At 40.7% G+C, this 25291-nt stretch overlaps 1 protein-coding gene across 1 annotated transcript in view; it reads left to right on the top strand.

The window, feature by feature from the left end:
- rims4 (regulating synaptic membrane exocytosis 4) overlaps positions 1-16186 on the top strand; it is a 33336-nt gene extending 17150 nt beyond the window's left edge. Inside the window, exons 2-6 of the mRNA XM_084026590.1 lie at positions 1586-1730; positions 8989-9101; positions 10368-10469; positions 12914-13053; positions 15913-16186. Coding sequence (XP_083882716.1) covers positions 1586-1730; positions 8989-9101; positions 10368-10469; positions 12914-13053; positions 15913-16131 — 719 coding nt within the window. The 3' untranslated portion in view covers positions 16132-16186. The remainder of the gene's footprint in view (positions 1-1585; positions 1731-8988; positions 9102-10367; positions 10470-12913; positions 13054-15912) is intronic.
- Positions 16187-25291: the final 9105 nt, after the last annotated feature.

Here is a 25291-nt window from a genome sequence, read left to right as displayed (position 1 = left end):
TCAGGTTGCTCTGTGCCTTGCTTTGAGTGAGGTGGATGAGATCGTCTGTTGATATTTTGGATGTTTGTAGCTCTACGGTGGCTCAGAGTGGTCAAACAACTCTCGAAACGCTTTTTGACAGATGCAAAAAAATGCAGAAAATCTGAAAAAGGAGTCGTTGTGCAAATGTGATTGACACAATGTGAGATCGTATTTATTTTTTATCATGAGACAGTTTCAGACTAAAAAAAATGGACTTGTGTGCAAAGGCCTTTAATCAGTTTGAATGACAGTATCAGGTAAACGCAGGTATATACCGTAGGTATATATGATACACTCGTGAATACTGTTCGTAAGAATCTGCCCTATTAAGATCAACAACCAGGATTAGCTTTTTCTCCGAGGTTTATTCGACAAAGTATTTTCATCTGCAGCAGGAATCTCCCTTTTAAGGAGGAGGAATCATACTGTAGACAAAAGACGGGTCATGTCCTATCTTACAAAGACAAGATGTACAGAACACAGATGGCATAATGCCTTCTGAAATGATCTCATGTCATGTGGCACTCATGCTCATATCACCTAACTACGCACAACCAGGCAATCATTTAAGTCATAGAATAACAGTTGAAAAGAGGAGATGCGGATCAACGTCTGACCTGACAAAGATTCTGATTATAAATTACAAACATCCAAAATTCCCATAACAATACCCAGATATCCCAGGACACACGCTGCCTTCAGGGCCACAAACATGATGTGTTCCTAAACCAAGTTGCCTTGCTTGACCTCGGCTGCACTGACAGACTAACACAGGAGACAACTGATCATATGGAAGCCGCCAAGAAGGGGTAAACTGAATCTGCCGACATCCCATCCCACGTGAACGATGGAAATAGCACCGTGTGTGCCAGACTTCCTAAAGCATTTTTCTTTCCATTAAGGTGATTGAAACTGTCCGTGCAGAATGAAAGAGTACGACATCATCTGCATTTCATCAGTGGAGGGGGAGGGGCACAAATACATGCATTTAATTTGATGGATTTATAGCAAGTTTTCAGTCAGAAGCATGAGGATTGTATTAGCATTACACAAAATTGTGTGTGTGTGTGTGTGTGTGTGTGTGTGTGTGCGTGTGTGTGTGTGTGTGTGTGTGTGTGTGTGTGTGTGTGTGTGTGTGTGTGTGTGTGTGTGTCCGTCCTGCCCTAAAACAAGGTCAAAGACCTTGTACTGCAGAACATCATTATAAACTCAACCTCCATCATCCCAGGCACACAAACACAGGACACCTTGCAGCCAGAGATAGGCCACACTAAGTGAGCCTCTCATCCTTCTTGTAGTCTATTCTGCAACAGAACATAGCCTTGCTGCTCTGAAGAGGAAATCGAGTGCTTTAGTCCTCGGCCTCGTTAAAATGATCTCTCAACATCGCCACCGTCCTTCCTCTGAGGTCACAGTAGGACAAAAACATAAACAAAGATATTAAAGTGGAGATTCTCTCCATTGACTCCCTCTTTACGCTGGCCTCACAGTTTCCTTTAAAAGTGTTTATTTTGGTAGACAAAACCAGCTGAATGCATTTGTGTGTCTGTTATCACCCCTGCAGTGGACACGGAGGGCAGGAAGCTGAAGGGAGGCATCCAGAGGAGCACGGAGACAGGTCTGGCTGTCGAGATGCCCAGTCGGACGGTCCGGCAGGCGAGTCACGAGTCTATAGAGGACAGCATGAACAGCTACGGCTCTGAGGGGAAGTAAGTAACTCATCCCAATCCAGGTCCTCAACACAAACAACAGAGTCTGGTTCTGTTTAGCCAGATCCTACCTTGCCCTTGAAATGTAACTGTGAACGCAGTTTATTTTTATGTGGATGTCATTTTGAGGGAGATGAGGTCACAAGAGAAAATATGTCAACAAAGGTCTATCCGCAATGCAGCCGCATTGTATGAACTTCAACAGTAAAAAATTAACAGCACTTATTTTTGCTGAAATGTTCTAGTTCAACCGGAAATATGAAGAGGTCACATCGCCTTTGTCATTTTCTTCTCCTCCTCAATCAATGGACAAAGTCGCATGATTTTCCTTTTCCTCCTGAAATGTGAGAAACAGTGAGCACCGCGGAGAGAGTACAGTAAACACCGCTGTGACATCAGCAGGACTAGTGTAGTAATACTGAACACACACAAACACACACACACACGGACTCATGCAGATCAGTGCCAACCTGGCTACCAGCTTGAGTTCCTGCAGTTACATAAGGAGACGAGGCAGACAGACGGACAGACGGACGGACTGATTGAGGCTGGGAGGGTTTAAAGAGAAAAAGAGAGGTAGAGATTCAGAGAGTGAAAGACTGCATCAACCAGCGTGTTTGCATGCTTATTAATACTCCATTTATATTTGGAATATGTAAATACTCTGTTTATGCGCTGCTGCTGCATGGAAGCATAGTTTAGATTGTGTCCTAAATAAAACAGAATGTGTTAGCTGAGTTTTGACGGTGCCAGCTGGTTTATTCTGGAACGTGAACAACAGTTCGAAGCTACTATGAGGAACTTTTATTTTGATTTTGGCAGGGCCCAAAATATCGCTGTATATATATATAATAAAAAAAAAACGATCACAAAGAGACACAAAATGACTGCAGGGATGCAAAATGAACACAACAAGATGCTAAATGACTGAAAATGGACACACACCGAGCAAAAACATACACACAATGACTACAAACAGAACCAACATTACTACAAATTGTCACAGCTCAGAAAACAGAGAACCCAAATGCACGACTTGTGGAAGAGCCCAAAAGGTTTATTCCGTTATACAGGTATGGGTAAAAAAGAAGAAGAAAAAAAAAAAAACAGGAAGGCAGGCAGACAAATCTGAGAAGGGGCAGGCAAAAATCTTCAGACTGGAAACCGCTGGAAAAGCTGGTGAATCAGTTGCTGATGAGGCAAATGGAGCTCAGGTGAGGGGAATGAGCTGATTGCTGGGCTGATGGAGTCAGGACCTACAATGACAGGAGTGTTAGTAAGCAAGCAGTTGAACAAAGGGCAAATAATATGAACATTCAGGGTGAATTTGTGACACAAGGAGATGAAAAAGACTTAAAAAGGATGCAAAGTGTCCAAACAATTACTAAAAAGGAGTGCAACATGACTAAAAACAGAGGCAAAACCTCCACCAGACGCTTAATGACTGAAAAGTTACCTAAAACGACCAGAAACATTAGAGTACAAAATTACCACAAAGAGAACCAAAGATATTCAAGGAGACAAAAGTGACTAAAAAAGATAGATGCAAGCCACCAAAAAGGCCACAAGTAGTTGCAAAGTGACAAAATATAGATGTACAATGACCATCAAGAGACAACAAACAACTAAAAGTTTAGCAAAAAAACATGTTGGGCTTATAATAATGATTATGAAACTGAAACAAAACAAAAGAAGTCAGTTGACACGGGACCCAAACAGCAGGCTTGTAATGAGTAAAAACGCAACGTAAGCCTGGACAAACACGTTTGTAGTAACGTGATTCACAAAGCAGTTTCATTGTTTGTTATTTTTTGAGGGAAAAAATGAAAAATTATTGTTTAATGTAAATGCCAGATCTACACTGACGCCTTAATTTTCAGAATATTAACAATATGGATAATAAATAACGAGGAAGCAAACATAATAATATTTCCACACTGAGGCTGTTGAAGTTTGAACCCCGACGGTGTTTACTGGTCTTCCTCCTCGTCTGAGTGGGCCGGACTAATAACACAAGACCATCACAGTCCCAATTTTTCTCATAAAATAATCTGCAACCGCAAATATGCTTTGAAAGAAACATAACGGCGCCCGGATTAAGTTTTTCTATTAACATAATGAAGAAATGTCATCTGGCAAATTGTTAATACTGAATGTAGCAAAATGTCCACAGAAGATGCATTTCATTTGTTTCCCCACGAAATCGGCTGCTAGAAACTAAATCAATCTAAAACATTGTTGTTGTATGTGGGAAAATATCATGGTTAAATACTGAAAAGTGCAGTTTTAAGTTTTAATGCAGAACAATAAATTAAATTGTACAGACAGAATAGATTTATGACATAATTAGTTTTTCTCTGCTTGAAGAATGTTATAATCTGACCTTGATCCCTCAAAATACAATGATTTCAGTCACTGCCCAAGGTGTGACGAGAATCATTTAACTCCTCATAAAAATAGTTGATGGGGGAAACTCAAGGGCGTTCATATGCACCGTCACTGACGAGGTAAAAATGATTAATTTCTTGCCCAAAATATCAAACTTTAGCATTTACCATAAAACTGCTATTATTTCTCCACAAGCTTAACTTCTAGTTAATTCCCTGTGACACTGCACAAGATAAGCCAGTATAGATTATAGATGGATGGATGAAAAAACTACAGGAAGATATCTTTTTGTTCTTAAGCCATTTTAGTTTTTCCTGGAAGCATCACAACCGTAACCACAGATGTTCTTCCCGGCTGAATTTAAAAAGAAAACGTCCGGCGTAATCGTAATCTTTTTTTATGATCTCCTGATTCGGCCGGACGAGAGGAGCTGAGTGGTCGACATGTAAATCTGTTTATACATGGGCCTATAAACTACGAGTGCCGCTACATCTACAGGAGGGAAACTGGGGTTGAATCGTTAAACTGAGCTCCACCACAACATTATTTGTCTGTCTGCGTCTCCGTCAGCTGTTTGGCTCCGGCTGCTGATTGAAAAGCTCTGCGGACGCACGACCATGAATAAGCACTTTGTTAGCTAACGCCATCCAATCACACTTATGAGCTTATTGATTTATGGTCCTGGCCATTCAGAGCCAGGCGAGTGTGTGTTTGTGTGAAACTGGAATGGTTTGCTATGTTTGTGTGTGTGTGAGGAAATAATATTTGACGTTTTTTGACGTATGACGTTTTTGACGTATGACATTTTTGCATCACACAATATCTCCTGTATTATGTTTTTATATTCTGCACACGGTCAGTAAAGACACTGCTGACATTTTATTTGATTAAAGTTGTCCCAAGTTGAATTAACTGTTTTAAAATTAAATTTCTCCTGACGACTGACTCCCGGTCCTTCGGGTGAAAGACGACAGTGGCAGATTTTCAATGCAAGAGTTGCACGTTCTATATTGAATCAAATAATTTCACATTTTTTCATTATTAATTAAACAGTAAAGACAGTAAGAATTATTTATGAAAATAAAACATGTATTCAAAGTTGTGGTTAGATCTGTAATGGTTTTAATAAGTACTCATAATCGGAAATGTAAGTACTTGTAGACTACTTGCGTCTCTTTGAATTATGTTTCAAGGAGGACAAATATTGATGCATTATAAAATACTCAAAAAATACTGAGACTGTTCGTGAACCTTTGAAGTACTTTTTTAACTGTAGGTAGCTTCGTTGTTGGTCAAACTCTTGATGTGTCTGTTAAACGGTTGTATATCATCTGACTTTATGATGAACAAAGATCAAATTTTATATTGCAGAGTGTAGATAGTCCTGTTATCATATTACAATATACCTACTAAGAATTTCTTTGGATGTTTACTCCAACAACGCACACAAAGCTAACATGTATTAGCCCAGTTCATCATATACATATAGTTCTTCACCATTATTAATTTTAACAAACTCAAACCAGGGTTTCACTTCACGTTCATTTGGAAAACAAAAAAGGAAATAATGCTGAATAATACAGGAATGAATGTTTGTAACATTTCCGGCGTGTCATCCGCCTGCATCACATTTCTGTGAAACTAATCCCCAGATGTGCCTCGCACACACCAATATTATAATCTACAGCTCAGGATTTTATCACCCGCTAATACCCACTCGCCTAATGTTGCCTGACTTATTGCATGTCAGCACAAACACGGGATTCCACCTCATTAGAATTGCTCCCTAATATCTTGATTTAATAATTCCACGTATAATTTATTTATTGCAGGACACCGAAAGCGGGAACATACATGGACATTTATACACACAACACGCACAAACTGAAAAAATAAATAAATAAGACGTCATTAATGTTAAATATAAAAAAAGAAATTACTTGCAACGATTTAATGACTGCTAACGTCTGCTAATCTAGGCTAAGTGATTTTGTGTGTTAATCACACAGGAGAGAGACTTGTAAATTATTTTGTGAGTCCTGCTGTGTTTGACTGCTCAGTCTGGAGTTAATATTAAATGCGTGCCTTTGTGTGACTTTGTCGGAACAATCCAGTAAATATTTTAATACTTTTCCCCCCTTCATTTAACAATGAAGACAAAGCCGCTGGGTAATTTGGGTCACGGTCCTTGTGGAAAGACTTTTGGTAAAATATAATTTACCTGTCGACTTAAATGTGCTGCTAAAGTCATCCCATCGGGGCAGAGACGAAAAGACGTGTGGCCGTAAACGAGGGGGACATTTTAAAGTAGAGGCAATGGAATAGGGGAGATGAAGGTTCAAGAGATGAAGATGATGAAAAAAAAGAGGAAAGTAGAAGAGGGCATCCATGACAAAATATAAACATATGTTTTATGAGAATCCAATAGTCCTGGTCTAAGGAGTTGGCATGGATGCAGACCAGTTTTTTCGGGAAGAGGGGGGGGGGTGGGTCGTGATAACTTAGTTTGAATTGAAAAATATAAGCTCCGTGTGTGGCCATAGAAAGTAAACAGAAGTAGAAGGGACATTTCCATTCCAATGCAATCAATGGTAGCAGGATGTTCAGAGCGACGGCCATTTTGTATGTGTAACATTGCAACTGCCACAGTCCTGGTCTGCGGTCCAATAGTCTTTTTCTCTTAGGAAGGTTCCCAACTGAAGAAGTGACCCGTAAAGTAAACAAGTGGCCGCCATGATAAGAGCCGTTCGGATTCTCTAAATGCAAAGGAAAGGAGCTCCAATGCTTCCTTTCAGAGCTCCTTTAGCATCGGATACAACAGACCTTCCTATACTAAAGGAAAGGAGATTACGCCGAACCACAATTCCTTGCGAGAGGAACATTTAGCCGCACACCTCGGCAGTTCATGAAAACATACGATATGCCTATTTGCATATTCAACAATTACTTTCATGCAGCCATATAGTCATTGGAATTGTGTTGATAAATGTGTGTGGACAGTGATAATAATTTAATATTTTTATTTATTTCATTCATGATACAAATGTTTGACAGAAACAAAACCTAAACCACAAACGGTGTAAACAATGTAAATACAGCAAATGGTCAAACAGGAAGGAGGAGCTGCTGGACCTGAAGCCGGTCAGTGAACGTGCATTTGTAGTCCATTATTGTAGTTTCTCCACACCATACCTACGTCACTCACCGGTGCCGATCATCAGCTTTCAATCATCAGCAACATTATAATGACGTAGCTTATTGAAAGTCTGGTCGGATTCTCTGAGTACTGCAGTCAACTTCTCATGAATCCTTTTGAGTTCTCCTTCCAACTTTCCTTGCCCTTGTGACGTTTCCCCCGAGGTCAAGGAAAAGGTGTTAGGAATAGGAGATAGGACCTATTTTTTTTTACTATTCGACCCCAGCCCTGGTCTGCTCTCAGTCCTTTTCCATTACCCTGCCTCTGCTAGCTGCAAGCTCGTCTATCCGTATCTCTGCTTACGTCCTAATCCTCACACAGGCTGTATCCAAAATCACTCACTGCTCACGATACAGCAGGTGACAGCAGCCATGTAATTAACGTAATTAATGCAATTGTAGTGTTTTTTCGAAAAGGATCAACAGGTTTGGTGACCAATAATGGATGGACATCGCATTGAAAAAGACTTGAAACTAGAAATTGAGGCCATAAACTCATCTTTACAATGTTTACTGAGTTAAGAAATCACGTGAGAAGTAGGCTCATTTTTATGGGGTCAGTTCAGTCTCATAAATGATGAATGCACAGAGAAGAATTCACAAATGTATTTTGTGATATATAAGCTTTTCATTTGTGAACTTATTTGCATTTGTGTGTGAACTGATCTGTATTTGTGTGTTGATTTTTGAGACTCTCCTGACATGGCAGGATTCACAAATGCATTTTTTTCAAAAAAGGAACTCTCTGTAGCCAATCAGATGCCTCTCTCATTTTCAGCCAATCACATGACTGCATTCCCATGAGGGGTACCTCACCATGACAGAGCACAGCTTTTTCTCTGCGCATTTTGCACATTTGCGTTAGCTAACTAGTTAGCCATATAATGCTTTTAGACAACAGATCATAAGCTAACTTAGCTAGCATAATATGATCCTACTAACACTAGAAAACAACCTTATCGGTCATTTGCTTGCTAAAGCTTACCTGTTGTTAATGCATGCAAAAATAAGATACAGGCAAACCATAATTAACTAGGTAAATTGCTTTCTACATTGGTTTCAAAGTGCTGACTATGAGAGCTAGCTAATGGTTTAGCTAGCTATGAAAAGCTTCTTGTAAATTCAAGTTAAACAGTTTTTATATATTTACATTTTTGATGAAAATTGCAAATATCTGAAAGCTGAAGAAGTGCGTTGAGCGTGAACAGTAATCTGCTCCTGGTTTCCTGCCATCCTGGCTCGGACACGTGTGGAGCAACACAGATTGATGATATACATCAGCATCAGAACATGTTGGATTTGTCCTTCCACCCCCCCCCCCCCCCCCCCCCCCCCCACACACACACACACACACACACACACACACTCAGTTGTAATAAACCTGGCACTCTGCCACCAAAGCACTCAGAGCTGATTCTTTTGCATTCACACACAAACTCACAAAATAAGGACACAGGGGGTCAAACTCTAAAACCAACAGTCTGTGTTTAATTTCAGGGAGCCACTTTGAGAGTTGGGAGAGTTTAACTGAGTTGAAACAGTAGCGACCACTTCATGTATTCATTTTTTAGTCTCTGTCTTTTTCTCCTCTCCACCTAAGTGAAGCACAGTGAGAACTGCATGGTCACGTTTGACCGTCTGTCTCTTTGTCTTTTGCCTCTTTGCCTCTCTGCAGCCTGAACTACAGAGGCATGTGTCTGGCGTCGGACGCACAGTTCAGTGACTTCCTGGACGGGATGGGACCCGCTCAGTTCGTCGGGCGACAGACGCTGGCGACAACTTCCATGGGTGAGTGAGGACATATATGTGGCACAAAGCTTGTTTCCCCTTTGAGGCACAGGAGCTTCTGAGCGCATGGAAGATGGCTAACGCAAGACTCAAAACCAAGTAACTCATTAGCATGATATCTGCCCAGCCGCTAGTTAGTCCCACCCTCAAAGAAAGGTAGTTAGAGTGGAGTTGAGCGTGGAGTCTATGAGAAAAATGAGCTTGACCAATCACAACCCAGCTGGGCCAGCTGGACCAATCGAAGCAGACTGGACTTTTTGGGAGGGAGGGGCAGAGCATCTGCTGCAGTACAGCCTGATGGGAAAAATACAGAGTATATAACAGTATAATAGGTCCTCTTCAACTATCACCTCTAAAACTATCTCCATAAGTCTGAAAATTGTAAAAGACAAAATAACATTAAACTGAAACAAATGACAAACTGTCAAAATAGTGCCTCATAAATCAGAGCTGTGTCTACTGCAGGGTTTTTCTCATCGTCCCCTGTATTTATTCCCATCCAGGCCACTGCTGGGTATTTATCCTTACACAGCCAACCACGTCTCTTACAAAATCACGTTCCTGTGCAACTATACTGCATCCTCAATTACGTCTCAAGGGGAAATGTATTTTCTCCTGGATTACAGTTGCAGTTTTAAACACGGGGTTCATCTTTTAAATTGAAAGAAAAACGAAAAATGTGACAAACTTACTTGGTTATTGTTTAGTGAATTTAAATGGTTTGGCTTGAAACCAACTTTCATTAACAACATATTCTTAAATGTGTGTAAATAAATACATTTCTTCTGAAATCTAATTAACAACAGGGTTTGGTTATGTGGGAACGTCATTTTCAGGAGAGCAGGCTGCCAAAATATCCAGGACATATGTACTTGATATAAATGGGATGCAGCCCGTCCTCCGCAGCAGTGATCGGCTCTAAGTGGGTCAGTTTCCTCGCTGGCAGCCAAACGGCGTCCTTGGCCCGACAACAGTGACACCGACTGAATAAGGTCCACTCCAAACCTGGTGTTCGGTCCAACGTGTCAGACAACCCAGAATATAACTTGGCCGTCATCGGCGTTCTGTCACTCTCAAAGGAATTTGCCATTTTGGGATATTTAGATGACAAGTGTTGAATATTGACACTCCGCTTTCTTTACTAGCTACCTGCTAACTTTGTTGTTTGTTGCCTGGAAACAACGTTGATGTATTCGTGATGGAAACGTTTCGAATACATCACAAAACTTGATGGTCATAAAAAGTCTGAATTTTTCATCCGTCCAGGTGACATAGAGATCGGCCTGATGGAGAGGAACGGGGGTCTGGAGGTGGAGGTCGTCCAGGCCAGAGGACTCACCATGAAACAAGGTTCAAAGGGACCTCCAGGTACGCTACTCTGCTGAATCCATCCAAACAATCAAAGCTGGGTTTTCTGCAGGATGTTGTTGTCCTCACTAGAATTTGGCCTAGTTTCTTTATGCAAGTAGCAAAATGTCCAACGTTGACCAACAAAATTCAGCTTGAAAGTCAATGCCTTGGTTTGCCATTTTTAAAAAGTGGGTCCCCGGGAAAAGCTTTGGGAAACACTCTCATGGAAAATGGAGGTTCCCACAGAACACGGATGCACCCCGAGACATCCGACGGCATCGGCTGCACACAAACACAACGGCCCGCAGCGGACATCTTAAACTCAATGGGATACATCCTCCAAAAACACAGTCATCATCCTGGACAATATGAAAGATGAATGAGTGAAAAGGAGGGAACGTTGTTTTCAGTGTTTGGGGAGTTAATACACAAAGCAGAGAGAGGTGAGCCACTAAAGTCAGATCCATTTGCATCTGCTAATGCTGCTTTGAAACACGTAATTTTTTATATATTTACTCAAACTGTCACTATAGCATGATAATAGTACATAAGACAGATGTGTGGAAGAATCAGTTTCCTCTTCCTCCTTTTATTCACCTGGTAGAATTTGCTGATTCTACCGTGCACAAAATAAAACAACCAATCAGAGTGGAGGCGTCTCTAACGCAGCAACCAATCAGCTTGTGAATTCAGTTCAAAATGTCAAAACTAAAGATTCTGATACTGCATTGTCTCAAATGTTTTCAGAAACAGATTTCAGTGAACTGCGTAGTGAACGTTGGCTGTGGGCGGGGCTTAGTGAACATGGGTTTTGGGCGGGGTTAAGTGAACCTTGGCTGTGGCCAATGGTTGGGGATTCAAAAGTCATGGCAGCCGGGTCACGTACTTCTTCTCATTTTCCAGCTAAACAGTTCACTAAAAAATGTTTCCAAAATGTTGAGGCGACAGAGTAACAGAATCTTGATTCATATTCGGAGACTAAAAGGAGGCAGAGGAACCTGATTTTTCCACACTTTATCTGTCTCATGTTCGACTATGATCATATTGTGAAAAGGTTATTTCCATCTCAGTGACCAACTACAGCTTTAATTCAATAAGATTCATTTTGCCATATCACAGCAAAAGTTATCTCAGGACACTTGACACACGGAGCAGGACTAGAACACGCTCATGATTTAATGCCACAGAATACTCATTGTTCTGGGCAGTTTTATCCCCAACTCCTCTACTAAATGTTTAAAAGCCTCCAAAATGTATTAAAACCCCCCCGTGGAGTTATTATGTGTCAGTCCGAGCGTTTGATGTAGTGCACATGGACGATATATGCACAGTTTGAACTTTAAGGCTGGCTATTCACAAAAACCTCCAGCTCAGGCTTGGCTTAACGCATCATTGCACCTGAAATACATCACAATCAAAATGCACTTGGAGAGCTGTTAATATAAGCGGCGATCAATCACCCGAGCACCGAATTGATCAGGCGAATGATCAGCGAGTTAATTAACCTTTATCTTTTATTCTATTAGAAATAGCGCTGGCGTGATGTGAGCACGACTGTGCAGCTAGTCGGATCATGTAACAACAAACCATTAACACTGATTGGAGCTCCCCCTCTATGGTTGCATAATATTAAACCAGCCATTGATCCTAATTGCATGAGAATAAAACAGTGTCAGCAAATAAGCAAAGAAAAAACAAAACAAAAGACATATCTGAGAGCAATAAAAGAGAAGAGGATAATAAACAGAGGGAAACACAAACAGCCATCGGAGGAGAAAGAAACAAGCGGAGAGTGATTTAGTGTGAATGAAAGAAAAACAGAGAAATCCATATATAGTATAAAGATGAAGGACAACCTCGCTCCATATTTCAGGGTCTAATCTTTAATCTTGTCATCTCACAAACAGGACAGCAAGCTTTTAAGTTTGTCTGTCTGTGTGTGTGTGTGTGTGTGTGTGTGTGTGTGTGTGTGTGTGTGTGTGTGTGTGTGTGTGTGTGTGTGTGTCAGTTAAAGCAATGTCACAAGTCTATCCTCTTATGTCTCACTTAGGCTTGACTCACTTTTGGTACCAGGTCCTTTTCTTTCTTTATTTCATATTCCACTGCTCACTGTACTCACTCCTCAGTGTATCCTCAGCTGATCGCCATAGCGACGCTGCATGAATCTTGCCTTGACATCATCTTTCACCGGCAACCAAATAGAGGTAGACATTTAAAAAAAAAAAATCTGTGTCTAATGAATACAACAATTGCAGTTGAAGTTGCTGTTGAAGTTAATTTGGCTTTTAGAAAACGCTGGGTTTGTAAACGGTGTCCTGTCGCGCCATCCATGATTCTCCACCAATCAGTGGCCAATCAGATTGCCTTTGGCCGTCTCCCTCAGTCACATGACTCCCTGCTACTGTGTCTTCTTCTTTGTAGAGGTTAATATTAAGTTCAGTTTCTGTCTGCTGTCGTTGCAGCGGCCTACATCAAAGTTTACATCTTGGAGAACGGCATCTGTGTGGCCAAGAAGAAGACCAAGTCAGTGAGGAAGTCTCTGGATCCTCTCTACAACCAGGTTCTGGTCTTCTCTGAAAGCCCGCAGGGGAAAGTGGTGCAGGTGAGGTACACCCTCTGATTCACTCCCGAGATGACACAGCGAATAAAAATAACATTTAACTTGTTTTTAGGTTTTAGAGTTTGTTTCACTCTAAAGTTTGTTTAAAATAAAATGTAAAATACTGTATCTTATAAGGTTGGAAACCATTTTATTCCACCAGGCTGCTAACATGTGCACATTGACAAAGGTTATTGTTGAAATAAATGGTAAATGGCCTCATTTATATAGCGCTTTTGTCCAAAGCACTTTACAGTTATGACTGACATTCACCCATTCACGCACCCATTCACGCACACATTCACACACCGACGGCGGAGTCAACCACGCAGGGTGACAGCCAGCTCGTCAGGAGCAATTAGGGTGAAGTGTCTTGCTCAGGGACACCAGGGACTCAGCTAGGAAGAGCTGGGGATCGAACCGGCGATCTTGCGGTTGCCAGCCAACCCGCTCTACCTCCTGAGCTAAACCCCCTCATAATACTGTAATACTGTAACAATGTAAGGCAGTGATGCAACATAATTGAACATTACGACATAACAATGTAGGGTAACAACGTAATGTAACTTAACAACATCGTGTAACAACGTAGCGTAACAACGTAGCGTAACAACGTAGCATAACAACGTAGCATAACAACGTAGCATATCAACTTAGTGTAACAATGGAGTAATGCATGAGCAGTGCCACAACATCAACAAGTAATGCAACAACATAAAGTAACAATGCAACATAACAACTCAACGACTGTAGATAGGCAACAACCCTGCATTACAACATTACCTAATGAGCGTAAAGTCATCGTTTACTTTTGGTTTCACAGGAACAGCAGCCTCCTGGGTGAAGGTCCTGTTTTTGTGAGACCCTTAGTGAGAGCTTCTCATCACTACGACATCACAAATACAACAATCATCCACTTGCTCCTTGCTTTGCTTCTTTACCACCGTGGCTTCTTTATTTTTAATTTCCTTCTTCCTTTTTCTGTCTTTGTCTCCTTATTGTCAAGTCTTTCTGGTCTCCCTACATAATCTTCTCTACTTCATTCCATGTTTAATTGCCTTCATCTCTTGCCATGTTTGGTCAGAATTATGAAATTCAGATATTCATTGTCCTTCCCTATACGTTGTTATATTTGGTCTGTCTTGATGTTGACGGTTGAATGAGGTACTGAAGCTCCAGCAGCACATATGTTTGAACCTGGATCAGGCTGCTCTGCTGCTCCGCCGCTGTGTAATTTGCCACTAAACGCCTCCTTCTTAATTATCTGCTGTCTGTGTCGCCATCCTCCGACTCTCATCAAACTCATTCACACTGGATAATGAAAATCGCTGAAATCAGCAGCGCTTTTCCAATTTGTCACTTCCTCATTTGGCACGGCAAAATGTTGGACGCCAACCCTCTGGAAATGAATTGACAATCCTTCGTCAGCTGACTCCCTGATGACTGACGCTTTAATAAACATGTCGGGATGTGAGAAAGCCAGCCAAAGCACATGATACTGAACTGACATGCATATGATTACCTCACTATACCTACATAACAATATGACACCTAATCACATTTACACTGCTGCAATGGAAGATACATTCAATCTTTCATTTAGATTTGTTTTCTGGTGTTAGCAAAAGCTAAATGTCTGCTAATCTGGGATTCTGATCAAAGCATTCACTGTTATTTTTCTTTGAAATGTCACACAGGCTTTATGAGTTACAGGATTTGTTGCAAATTAATAATTAATTTCAACCAACAACAGAAAATAATAATTAAAGCTCATTGCATTTACCATATTTGTTCTTAACGTGTATCAGCATATCGATATATCTTTCAGATAATGCTGCTTTTCCTCCCTTCTGTCCACATAAAAAAAAACATTTTCAGAGCATGGGAAAGCAGCAAATCTAGGGTTTATCACTCTTATCTCTCTCTCCCTCTCTTCCCATCGGTATTTATTATTCTGCCTATCTCACCAGGGGGAATTTCTGGTGACAAAAAATATGAGTGGTTCAGATGAAGTAACGCAGAGCATTTGATGTAATCTCTCCATCTGAGATAATACTTTGGGGCTCACTCACACCAGCGTTTATAACTTTCCTGGATCAAATCAATCCATCAAAGTGGAATCGATCAGTAAATCTGTGCAGTGGATTTGTGTTTAGTTGGACTCTGGTGAAGTTTGACACCTGAATTTTCATCATTGATCAACTGAAAGCTGTGTTGGCGTCCATGTTGCCCAACGCTGAAGTCGTCACAAAGCTTCCGGCATCGCCTACCCTGCTTTAAACGTGTGGCGACCGAAACAAAGAATGGAAGGAATAGATTGAAGCAGATTCGACCTCCGAGTCTCGGTGTAAATCACACACACACACACACTAACACACCAAACAAATCTGTATGCCAGCTCGCTCAGACACACAACTGAACGCTCAGGCGGATATTGATTATTTCGTCCGCTGCCTGACAAGCCGTGGGGCCGTGTAAGATGAGCCCCGATGCTATCAGGATGCCAGGAGACAGAGGACACACAACGCACCAACATACCGCCGTCGTCCCCCCTCTTCTTTGACTCTAATTGAAACATCCGCCTGCTCGGTGCTGCTGCAACACAGGCAGAAAATGTCAAGAGCCAGTGTTGCCTCAGAACAGATTTCCTCACCATCTGGATAAATGCTTATTAACCCCGCCCTCTTAACCTCATCACTTTGTCAGTTAAACTTTCTGGTCATCCGCCCCCCGGATTCTTTATGTTTACGATTCAGGGGCCTCTCTTGTCGTGTTTCTAATTCCATTTAGATAAATTGAATTCTCTCACGTGAGTTGTGTAACTTTCCCTCCTGATTCATATCTCGCCTTCTTCTTCTGCAGGTGATCGTTTGGGGCAACTACGGACGGATGGACCGCAAATGCTTCATGGGCGTGGCTCGGATCCTACTGGAGGAGCTGGACCTCAGCACAATGGTGATTGGCTGGTACAAGCTCTTCCCTACCTCCTCCATGGTGGACCCGACGATGGCGCCGCTCATCCGCCACTCCTCCCAGATGTCCCTAGAGAGCACCATCGGCCCCTGTTGTGAGCGATCCTAAGACTCCAGAAAACATGTGTTGTTGCGACTACGATTCCACTGCTGTCTCAACCGAATTCCCGAAGACGGGGTTTTTTTTTATATCGGCTGCAGCCCTGCGCCCGGGTCGGCTGAGTCCAACCACACTTTGCTGAATCACTCCCCTGATGGGGAAAGGACTTCACTACCTAGTAGGTCGTTTCAGCACTCATTGGAAATGTACTGTAATTCTTTTGATATTGTTTTCCCCGAGAATCATGGGAATCAATTTTCTTTTGTTATTGCAACCGACCGCTGCTCCCCCCTCTCCCCCAGACTCACAGGAAAAGTGTTGCTCTCCTTGGATCTCTTTAATGAGAAAACAAAAAACCCTACTTAATGAGGATACTTCAAAAGGAGGGAGGCTCGGTTGCCGACATTGATCAGTCCTATCGGGACCACAACACACACCGCGGGCTCAGCTTCGCTTCAGCTGCATGCCTTCGCAGTCCACTTTCGGTTCTCATTCCCAGGACTGCTCGTTGTCCGTGTTATCCGTCTACCCACGAGGCCGGCCTCCTATTTTACAGGAGCTTTGGGGACAGCAGCTTGTAGGTGAATGGATCTGTGCGCAGCAGGACTAACGAGGACTTTAAAAAAAATAATTATAATGTAGCTTTCCAGCTATGTATAGCTTATTTGTTGTAACCAACCAAGACACTCTTGAACTATTTTTTGTTTGGTTCTTTTTGGCCCTTCAGTGTTCAGTTAATTTGGTACTATGTGTATATGAGGCAAGAATGAAATTATCTTCTGGAAGGATCTAGATCTCAACTTGATCTCGGGGATCCAGAGTGCTGCTGGTGCCAGAGGTGAATTGGTCCCCGAGTGGATTAATAAGGTTTAACAGAAGAACTAGCAGGTTCCGAGTTGGCATGAGCGAAGAGCCTGAACATTTTCATTGGAGTAATTTGAAAACATTGAGCTGATTGCACTGATTATTTTGTAATCTTATCAGATAAATCAGCCAGTGTTGTGTTTGTTGGGAAGGAAAACATGCAGCCGTGTGGCTCTTTTGAAGAAGTGATCTAAGAACATCATCTCACCTGGTTGTTTCTCGAGCATGTAGCAAATTGAATGTGTCCAAAATGATTTCCAGTTTATGCAGCTAGAAGTTCAACCCAAGACCTATCAAAATCTGACTGCAGGAGGTAATTACATGTTAGCAAGATGGGAGCAAAGTGTAAACATATTTGTGTCAACCAGAACACGTCATTCCAGCCTGGGCTCTTACAAATGAATTTCACACACAGCAAAACTGCATTGTGATTTAAATTTGAGGGAAACCGATGTTGGATTATTACGATTAATCCAATTATGGATTATGCTGGATCGCAAATTCCAACCTGGAAAGGGCGGGGTGGTGTACAGGTCGAAAAATAGAGGGCTTCCACCCAGGACCTTCTGTCCGTGTCCCGGTCGAACCAAATAGTTGAGTTGCCTTACCACGACCAAGTACGTCTTTTGCTTTTTTGTTTTGTTTTGTTTAAATTTTGGAGTTTTAATTTTTAAGGTAAAATAACAAGAAATGGACAAGCCAACCCATAATGTTTCTTTTACTAAACTAACCAAGTAGTTTTGTTGCCTAAATCTAGTTATGTTGTAGCATTTTAATTTTGTTTTGTTGGTTAACCAGAAACAAACAGAACAAACTGCGACTGCTTGGTCTAGAAGAAATGCTTTTCTCTGGAAATGTAATTGAGAGTGCAGGAAAACAACATTTTTTAGGAGACCAGTCTATGTTGTAGGTATCTGGTGTCCCCATCCACACTACATTGGCTTTTATGCAATATCTTGTATTTTATCCCGATTACAATGGAACCATAGAAACACGTGACTGCCACGTCCGAATGCAGTGTGGTCACAGCCAGGTTGTTAAAAATGATTGTGAAACAGCCAGGTGTGAGTCGGGTCTGAAATGTTTTTACCGCGTTTCCTTCAGTTCTGTTCTGTGTTGCTCTAAATGTTCACATCCACCTGTTAGTGCAGGTCACATCAAGTTCATGGTGGGAGATACTGTGCCAGTGTCGTTGCTGATCCAAGAAGATGGACGTTTCCAAAAGCATTGAGGACAGTTAGCCTGGCTGATAGTGTAGTTGTAGTTGGGGGGGAAATGCTCTTAAGGTAGTAGAAGTAGATTTTTAAGATTCCTCCTCTCTTTTTGTTTTTGTTTTTAAAGCTTTGGCTAACAATTGTCGAACAACAGTTTCTACCGTGCCAATTTCTACCAGCAAGTGTCTTCTCCTTCCTCTTCTTCAATTACCTTGCGGCAATGTTTTATTGTGAGGGAAGAACAGAATCAACCACTCACAGCGTCTGACAGCAGCATTCAGGCAGTGCAGAGATGTGTCCCTTTTTATTTTAAATTACAGCCCTGATCTGAAGACAGCAGAGGCACCTCGTGATTAGCAGTGACTCGCTCTGGAGAGAGGAAGAGAGGAAGGAAAAAAGGAAAGAGAGAGGAAGGAAGCATGAAATGTACTTTACATCATCCAAACAAAGGATGTGTCTGGAGTGTCGTCAGGTTTTTGCAGATTTAAAATAAATACATAAATAAAGGACACACAAATAGGATGAATTTAAAGGGAACACAACGTGCACACTATAGAGAAATGTATAGTTTGTTAAATAACAAAAAGTATCTGTATTTTATTTGGGCACTTTATGATCCTCAATGTCCTTATTTCTTTTGGTTTGGTGTAAATACTATGGTTGTTGCCAAATTTAACCAATAATATCTTAGTTGATTAAAATGTTAAATCTCTGAGGGAGGGAAGGGATATCCTCGCTAGTTACCGTAAGATTGTAGCATTAGCTGGTAGCATCCGCATGACTGATTAAAGTGTTCTAATTAATTAGCAGATTACTTGATAAGACTAAGCATGAGCTATGTGCTACACAGGAAGCGAAGAAGTGAAATGCAGTACATTGGGTCGAGACCCAACATTAGCTGAGGAATACGTACATATGTAGCAACGTTATTCAGATTCAAAGTTTACTGTTTACTTTCACAGACAGATTTCAGAGCAAAATTTATCTTATACGAATCAACTAATATTTTAATTAAATCATACAAATTGGAGTGATTTTACTCTTTGAAATAAACTTTTGCAAAAGTGGCCTGTGTTTTTGCCAGTAGCAGTGTTGCAGGGATATTAATACTGTATTTATTTCCAAACAAATCAGCTACATTCTGTAAAGCAATAAATAAAAAAAGAATCATCCGGTCATTGCAGTTTTTCAGTTGTGCAGTTAAAATGACAAGCTTAGCCTGGGGTTTCCACTGCAGTCAGATTTATCAATTATAATGTTTGTATTATTTATTATATCATGGTATATGTTTTATAAATATCAGGACTTTAAAAACATTGATCCAAAAAATGTTACTGCTCAAGTGGAAATGGTGCAAAATAGATTTTTACAATTTAAAGAGGACATATCGTGCTAATTTTCTGGTTCATATTTGTGTTGTGCATTTCTACCACAACATGTTTACATGCTTCAATGTTCAAAAAACACATTATTTTTCCTCATACATCCATCTAAATGTAACTGTTTCACGCTCTGTCTGATACACAGTGTTTTGCACCTGTCTCTTTAAGAGCCCTCTCCTGAAAAAAAGTGCAAGCTGCTCTGAATAGGCTCGATCGAGATAAACTGTGCCTCGCCTGGAAAGTAGACAAGCAGGAGGCAGAGCCTGAAAGCTGCGCTCCAGTCAGACAGTTTCCATCTGCCTTTGAAGATTTGACAGGAAGTCAGAAAAAGTTACATCCTGTTAGACGCGATCTGGAGGCTATCTGTAGTTTGTGAACACATTCGCATTTATTTATATTTGTTCATAAATATCTGTGGAAATCAGAATCAGAATACTTTAGTAACCCCTCGGGAAATTGTACAGCTGCAGTTATAAGAGAAAGAGAAGAAAGAAAGTGTCAAATAAGTATAAAAATATAAAGTATAAAATCAGGCCACTAAATATCAATACTGTATGAACAAAATGTATGTGTATATATATATATATATATATATATATATATATATATATATATATATATATATATATATATATATATATGCACAAGCACTGAAAAAGAAGTACATATTTCATGATATGTCCCCTTTAAACAAACCTTGAAAATCTGAATGCAGGAACCAAAAATCAATTGTTAAGTTGTGTCATTTTAACTAGCACATTCATGTTTGTTTCCCATAACTTATTCCAGGGAGTGTCGTGGAGTCTCTGAATAATCTCTTTCAAAATTAGAAGGAGTTGAAATGTAATACCCCATGTGACATAACAATTTCTGATTTGAAAAATGCAGGATCATTTTTCACAACCTCAAGTGACGAGCAGCATGGATTTTAATCAGTGTAGTTTGAACAAAATGGGGGTCTGTTTTTAACAAAGAGGTGATATTAGAAAAGTTGTATACAGCGAATATATATATATAATATAAATATATATATATATGAATATATTTAAAATCAACTAACTTATCCTACTGTGACCCAAGGAATCTGGTTTTGTCAGTGTTCTTTTGTGCCAAAACCAAGGAAAGAGGAAAGTTTACGATGAAATTGTCTACTGGCAACCTATAAGCGTGAGTGCAGTCTGGTCTCAAAAGTGATGTATTTGTGTCCAAGAAGAAGAATCCAACAACCAAAAGTAACAAAATTAATATTGCATGATATTGATTCTAGTGATATCACAAAGACGGTCATAAATGTAAATTTGCAGCGGTAGCCGTCATAGGTCCCCATCTATCTACATCCAACCTGCAGCAGCTGCCTGCACAACATACGTGTGCAGATACTTTATAAAGCATTAAGCAACGTTAACAAAGTGCTGATTGTTCATTGCAGCATTTCAAATCGTAAAAAAACATTCCCCTCAAGGGAGGAGCAGCATGGCAAACAGTGATATGGCATGCAAGCAGTGCATGATGGGGTTTCTTATGACGGCTACAGCTGCAAGAAAATAGTCCTCTTTAATTGTTTGGGGGGAGAGATGAAATATATGCCCACATTCCCAGCAGGGTTAAGAGTAATTAAATGTTTGTGTGTTAAAATTGATTGGGTAATTTTGCTCATCAAAAGCTTCTTGTTCAACTGTCTGAATCTATTTGTGACATTTTGTAACTTTGAAGGAAAACTGAATGAGCTAATAGATGTTATAGTCGACATATTCAACACCAAAAATGTAAGTTTTTTTGCATTCACCCATGTTTTGATTGTGTCCGCCACACGAATGTTGATTATGTACTAATATCAATTGTAATGTAAGTAGAGGCCTTAAACACACCAGTATATATTTTTTGTCAGGGCTAAGGACTAAGAATTGTCACGTAAAGTAATCAAAACTACGCAAAAAAAAGTTTTACAATGTCACCATTTAAACACATTACTGAGGTGTCAGCTACCATATGGAAATTATATTTGCGTATGTTCTTAATGAATTTCTGATATACTGATATTTCAACAGACTATTTGTGTATTCTCCCCACTCCTTGGCGTGGGCTTAATTCAACAAACAAAAAAAACAAAAAAACTTTTTTGCAGAGTAGATATTCAAACATTCTGACCTGTTTCTTAACGAGACTTATTTTCTAAACTTGGAGAAATTACACTGTTGTTTCTTTGTCAATGTTTGAATGCATATTAACGGTTCTTTGTGGTTTCAATTGAGCAGAGTAAAAATAAAAAAGGACATTTGCGATCTAGCCATCTGCAACATCTGTAGGAATCGCACCAGAGTCCTGATGAGGTCCTTTTCCACCCTAACTGGCTTTTAGGTTGACATTCTGCAAATCCAGACATTTTATATTAGTACTTCTCAATTTTACAGCACCATCAGGGGCCATTGTCCAAGATAGACAGAGAAAACTTGATGGACGGTTGCATCACATTATGCAATATTCAGCAGCAAATGTGTTTAGCTGATAACTTTTAAAGGTAACATGACTCTCCCTGAAATGTTCCCTCAGCCGACTCAGAGAATTCAGGGACGGAAAGCCTGTTTTCTTGATCTTGAGTGATGTTGGCGTTCCAGTCTCTTGGTCAACTTGGCTATATTTACATGACAACAGAAGATGTGTCGAGGCAAACCAAAAAACAAACAAACAAATGTAAAACAGGCAGAACTGTAACTTATTTCCTTTCAAGCTACAGTAAGGCTTTAAGGAGGTATTAAGACAATTGAATACCATGTTCCAAAATGGCGTCCCAAATATTTCAATGAAAGTTGTTCACTCACTGAAACGATCTTTCAGGCTTCCTTGCATTTCCAGAAGTTCTGGCCCATAAAGCTGAGCTGACGTTTCGCATGAACACGTTGGAGCTTTTTTTAGTTTGTAATTCTGAAATTATGAGAAAACAACAGAGCAGTTGGTCGTCTCTGCTTTTCTCAACATTGGGCGACTTTTGAGTCACCAGGATCTTATTTTAAAGTTAATTTCACCTCATTTGCATCCTGTTGTGCCTCTACTGATTTAACTCACATGTGCTGTTACATTACTGCAACACGGCCATCTTTGTGCGCATGTTAATGTGCTCACCGGTGTTATATTTTGTAACCCTGATTATTCGTGAAGAGAATAACATACATAGAAGTTTGTTTTTGCAGAAGATCAACCGAGGAAGTGAATCTGGGTAGAATTCCCTTTGAAGTTGTTGAAAGAAATCCTTCTGTTACCTGAGCTTAAATTGTCCATATCTCTTTCGTCTTAAGTACGCGGGTTTTACTGATTAAAAACAAGACGGAGAGAGCACTATTTATGTCCTTTTCTTTTTCCTATGTACATTTCGAGACACATATCATGTCCACGCCAGGGGAAGGGGTGGGTGAGTGGGAGGATGAAAGTGTATGCGTTGCTTACGAAACGGTGGCTGGCGGATCCCCAAAGCTGCACCTCTCCTCCAGTCTGCTTGTGCTGCAGAGGCAGCGGTTTCCAAAAGTTTCCCTCAGCGCCCTTCCTCAAACCCAAACCTCCTCTCCATGCCATCTGCTAGATCCTCTCATTCAAAGCGTCCCACGTCACCTCAAGAGGATTCATTTTTTAGGTCTGCTGACCCCAGTGTGAGTCAAAGAGCCTGTAACCATTCCTGGTTCAATGACCTCTCACCTATGAGTTCACATTTAGACACATTTGGGCTCCAAATCTTTGAAAGAAATTTTTATTTCTCCAATAACGGTTGACAATAAAAAGTTGTTCACAGCCTTAAATCCTCGACTTGAAACCACCCAAAGGCTACATATAAGAAGGTGACAGTAACTGTAGATTATTTTCCTCAGCTACATATTCCTCACCTTCATTCTTCTGCCAACTTCATCGGAGAGACAACTGACATTGTGACATCTCCATTTAAGTATTTCAAAGCAAGTATGAAGTCTTTTTTTTAAGGTTTTCAATACTTTCCGTACAATCCACCGGATATTAGCAAAAACTAATGCTAGCAAAGCATTAAGCAGCAAATCAGCATTGTTTTCCAGTCGTGTATTTCTGCCTTGAGGTCCTGAACGTTATCAGAAGTGTGACAAAGTGGCGCAACATAAGTTTTATTCACTGCGCTTGAATCACTTAATCATCATTTAAAACACGAGCACATTTAGCAGATTCTTTGGCAACTGTTATATTGTTGATTAAATGCACAAATTTGGTGTATTGTTATTCTATTCCAGCTGTCAATAAAATAGTTTATCTCCATCATCTGATGCTTGTTTGTTTGTATGTGTTTGATTTATGATGATGCTGCCCAGTCAGCAGAATTAGATGTTAGCATTACATGTTTCTGCAAACCACAGGTGGGTTGAGTCTCATCATTTTCTCAACCAAAAATGTGTCACATCAACTTGTCTAGATACTTATGAATGTTATAATGCTTTTGTGGTTTTGAAACTGCATTTTTAATTACTTTCCTGTGTTACTTTTGGTTTCACATGGGACACAAAGAGTGGTCTCCTGGGTGAAAGTCCTGTGTTTCATCCACCCAGAACTCCTCCCTACGCAAACGTACATGGATTAAATGTATTTGTGATAATGTCATATACAAACAGTTAAGTGTTAAAGTCATCTTAGCAGCTAACTGCATTGGTAGTGTGGTTTCGACCTGTCAATCACAAGGTAGCCCCGCCCTAAATCATACCTTGCTTTATGGTCTGTTTGACTCTAAATGGACCATAATTTACTAAATATACATCATGCTGGATTGAAGAAGAAACTAGAAGAACTAGAGATTGAGACCATAAACTCATGTTTACAATCAGAGAGAAGTTGCCCCCTGATGGCCAGCAGAGAGAATGCAGCTGTAAGGCACTTCAGCGTCACTTTTCAGAACCGGAGGTTGCTGCCTGTATGCTCCTTTCTACCTTGTTCTCTATTGGCTTTTTTCTCTTATAGTATCTGCTCTCTTTCTATCTTCCCCACTATTACTCCCTCCCTCTCTCTCTGGCAGACGGTCAAAATCCCTGGCGACCAAACTGATCATCTTGTATTAAGGTCTCTCTCTCTCTCTCTCTCTCTCTCTCTCTCTCTCTCTCTCTCTCTCTCTCTCTTTCTCTCTCTCTCACACACACACACACACACACACACACACAAATCAATTGCGTGACAGCAAGGCAGGTCACACTAGGCAGACACACACACACACACACACACACACACACACACACACACACACAAAGGCATGACTTGCATACACATGCGCAGACTGACAGCCAGAGAAGACTCCCCATCACACACATAGAATTGCTAGCGTGACTTGCATACACAGCGGCAGAAAAGACAAATTCACACACTGAAATTGGATGAAGCAGCAGGAGGCCTTCAGATGGTGCAAATGCAAATTGAGACATAAATCATTTTTTCTCCACGGGGGAAATCATACTTCCAAACAACGGCATGGCTCGGTGAAAAGGGGACGGCGTACACTGTGGTAAAGGGTTGTGTTTTGACGCCGATCCGCCTCGACAGACTGCCGCGGTAGCGCCCCCTGCTGCATTCATATTTTGAGTTTTTGTACATGGATAGAAAGGAGGAAATAGAGTGACATGGAGTGGAGTTTGATTACATCCAAAGGTTAATTTTAAAACATCCCTCTGTGTCCTCCTCCTGTCACTTATAAGGGGTTTGGGGAAAGAATGATGC

The sequence above is a fragment of the Eutrigla gurnardus genome (assembly GCF_963514095.1).
Source record: "Eutrigla gurnardus genome assembly, chromosome: 2".
NCBI lineage: Eukaryota > Metazoa > Chordata > Actinopteri > Perciformes > Triglidae > Eutrigla > Eutrigla gurnardus.
This window is presented reverse-complemented; position numbering and strand designations above follow the sequence as displayed.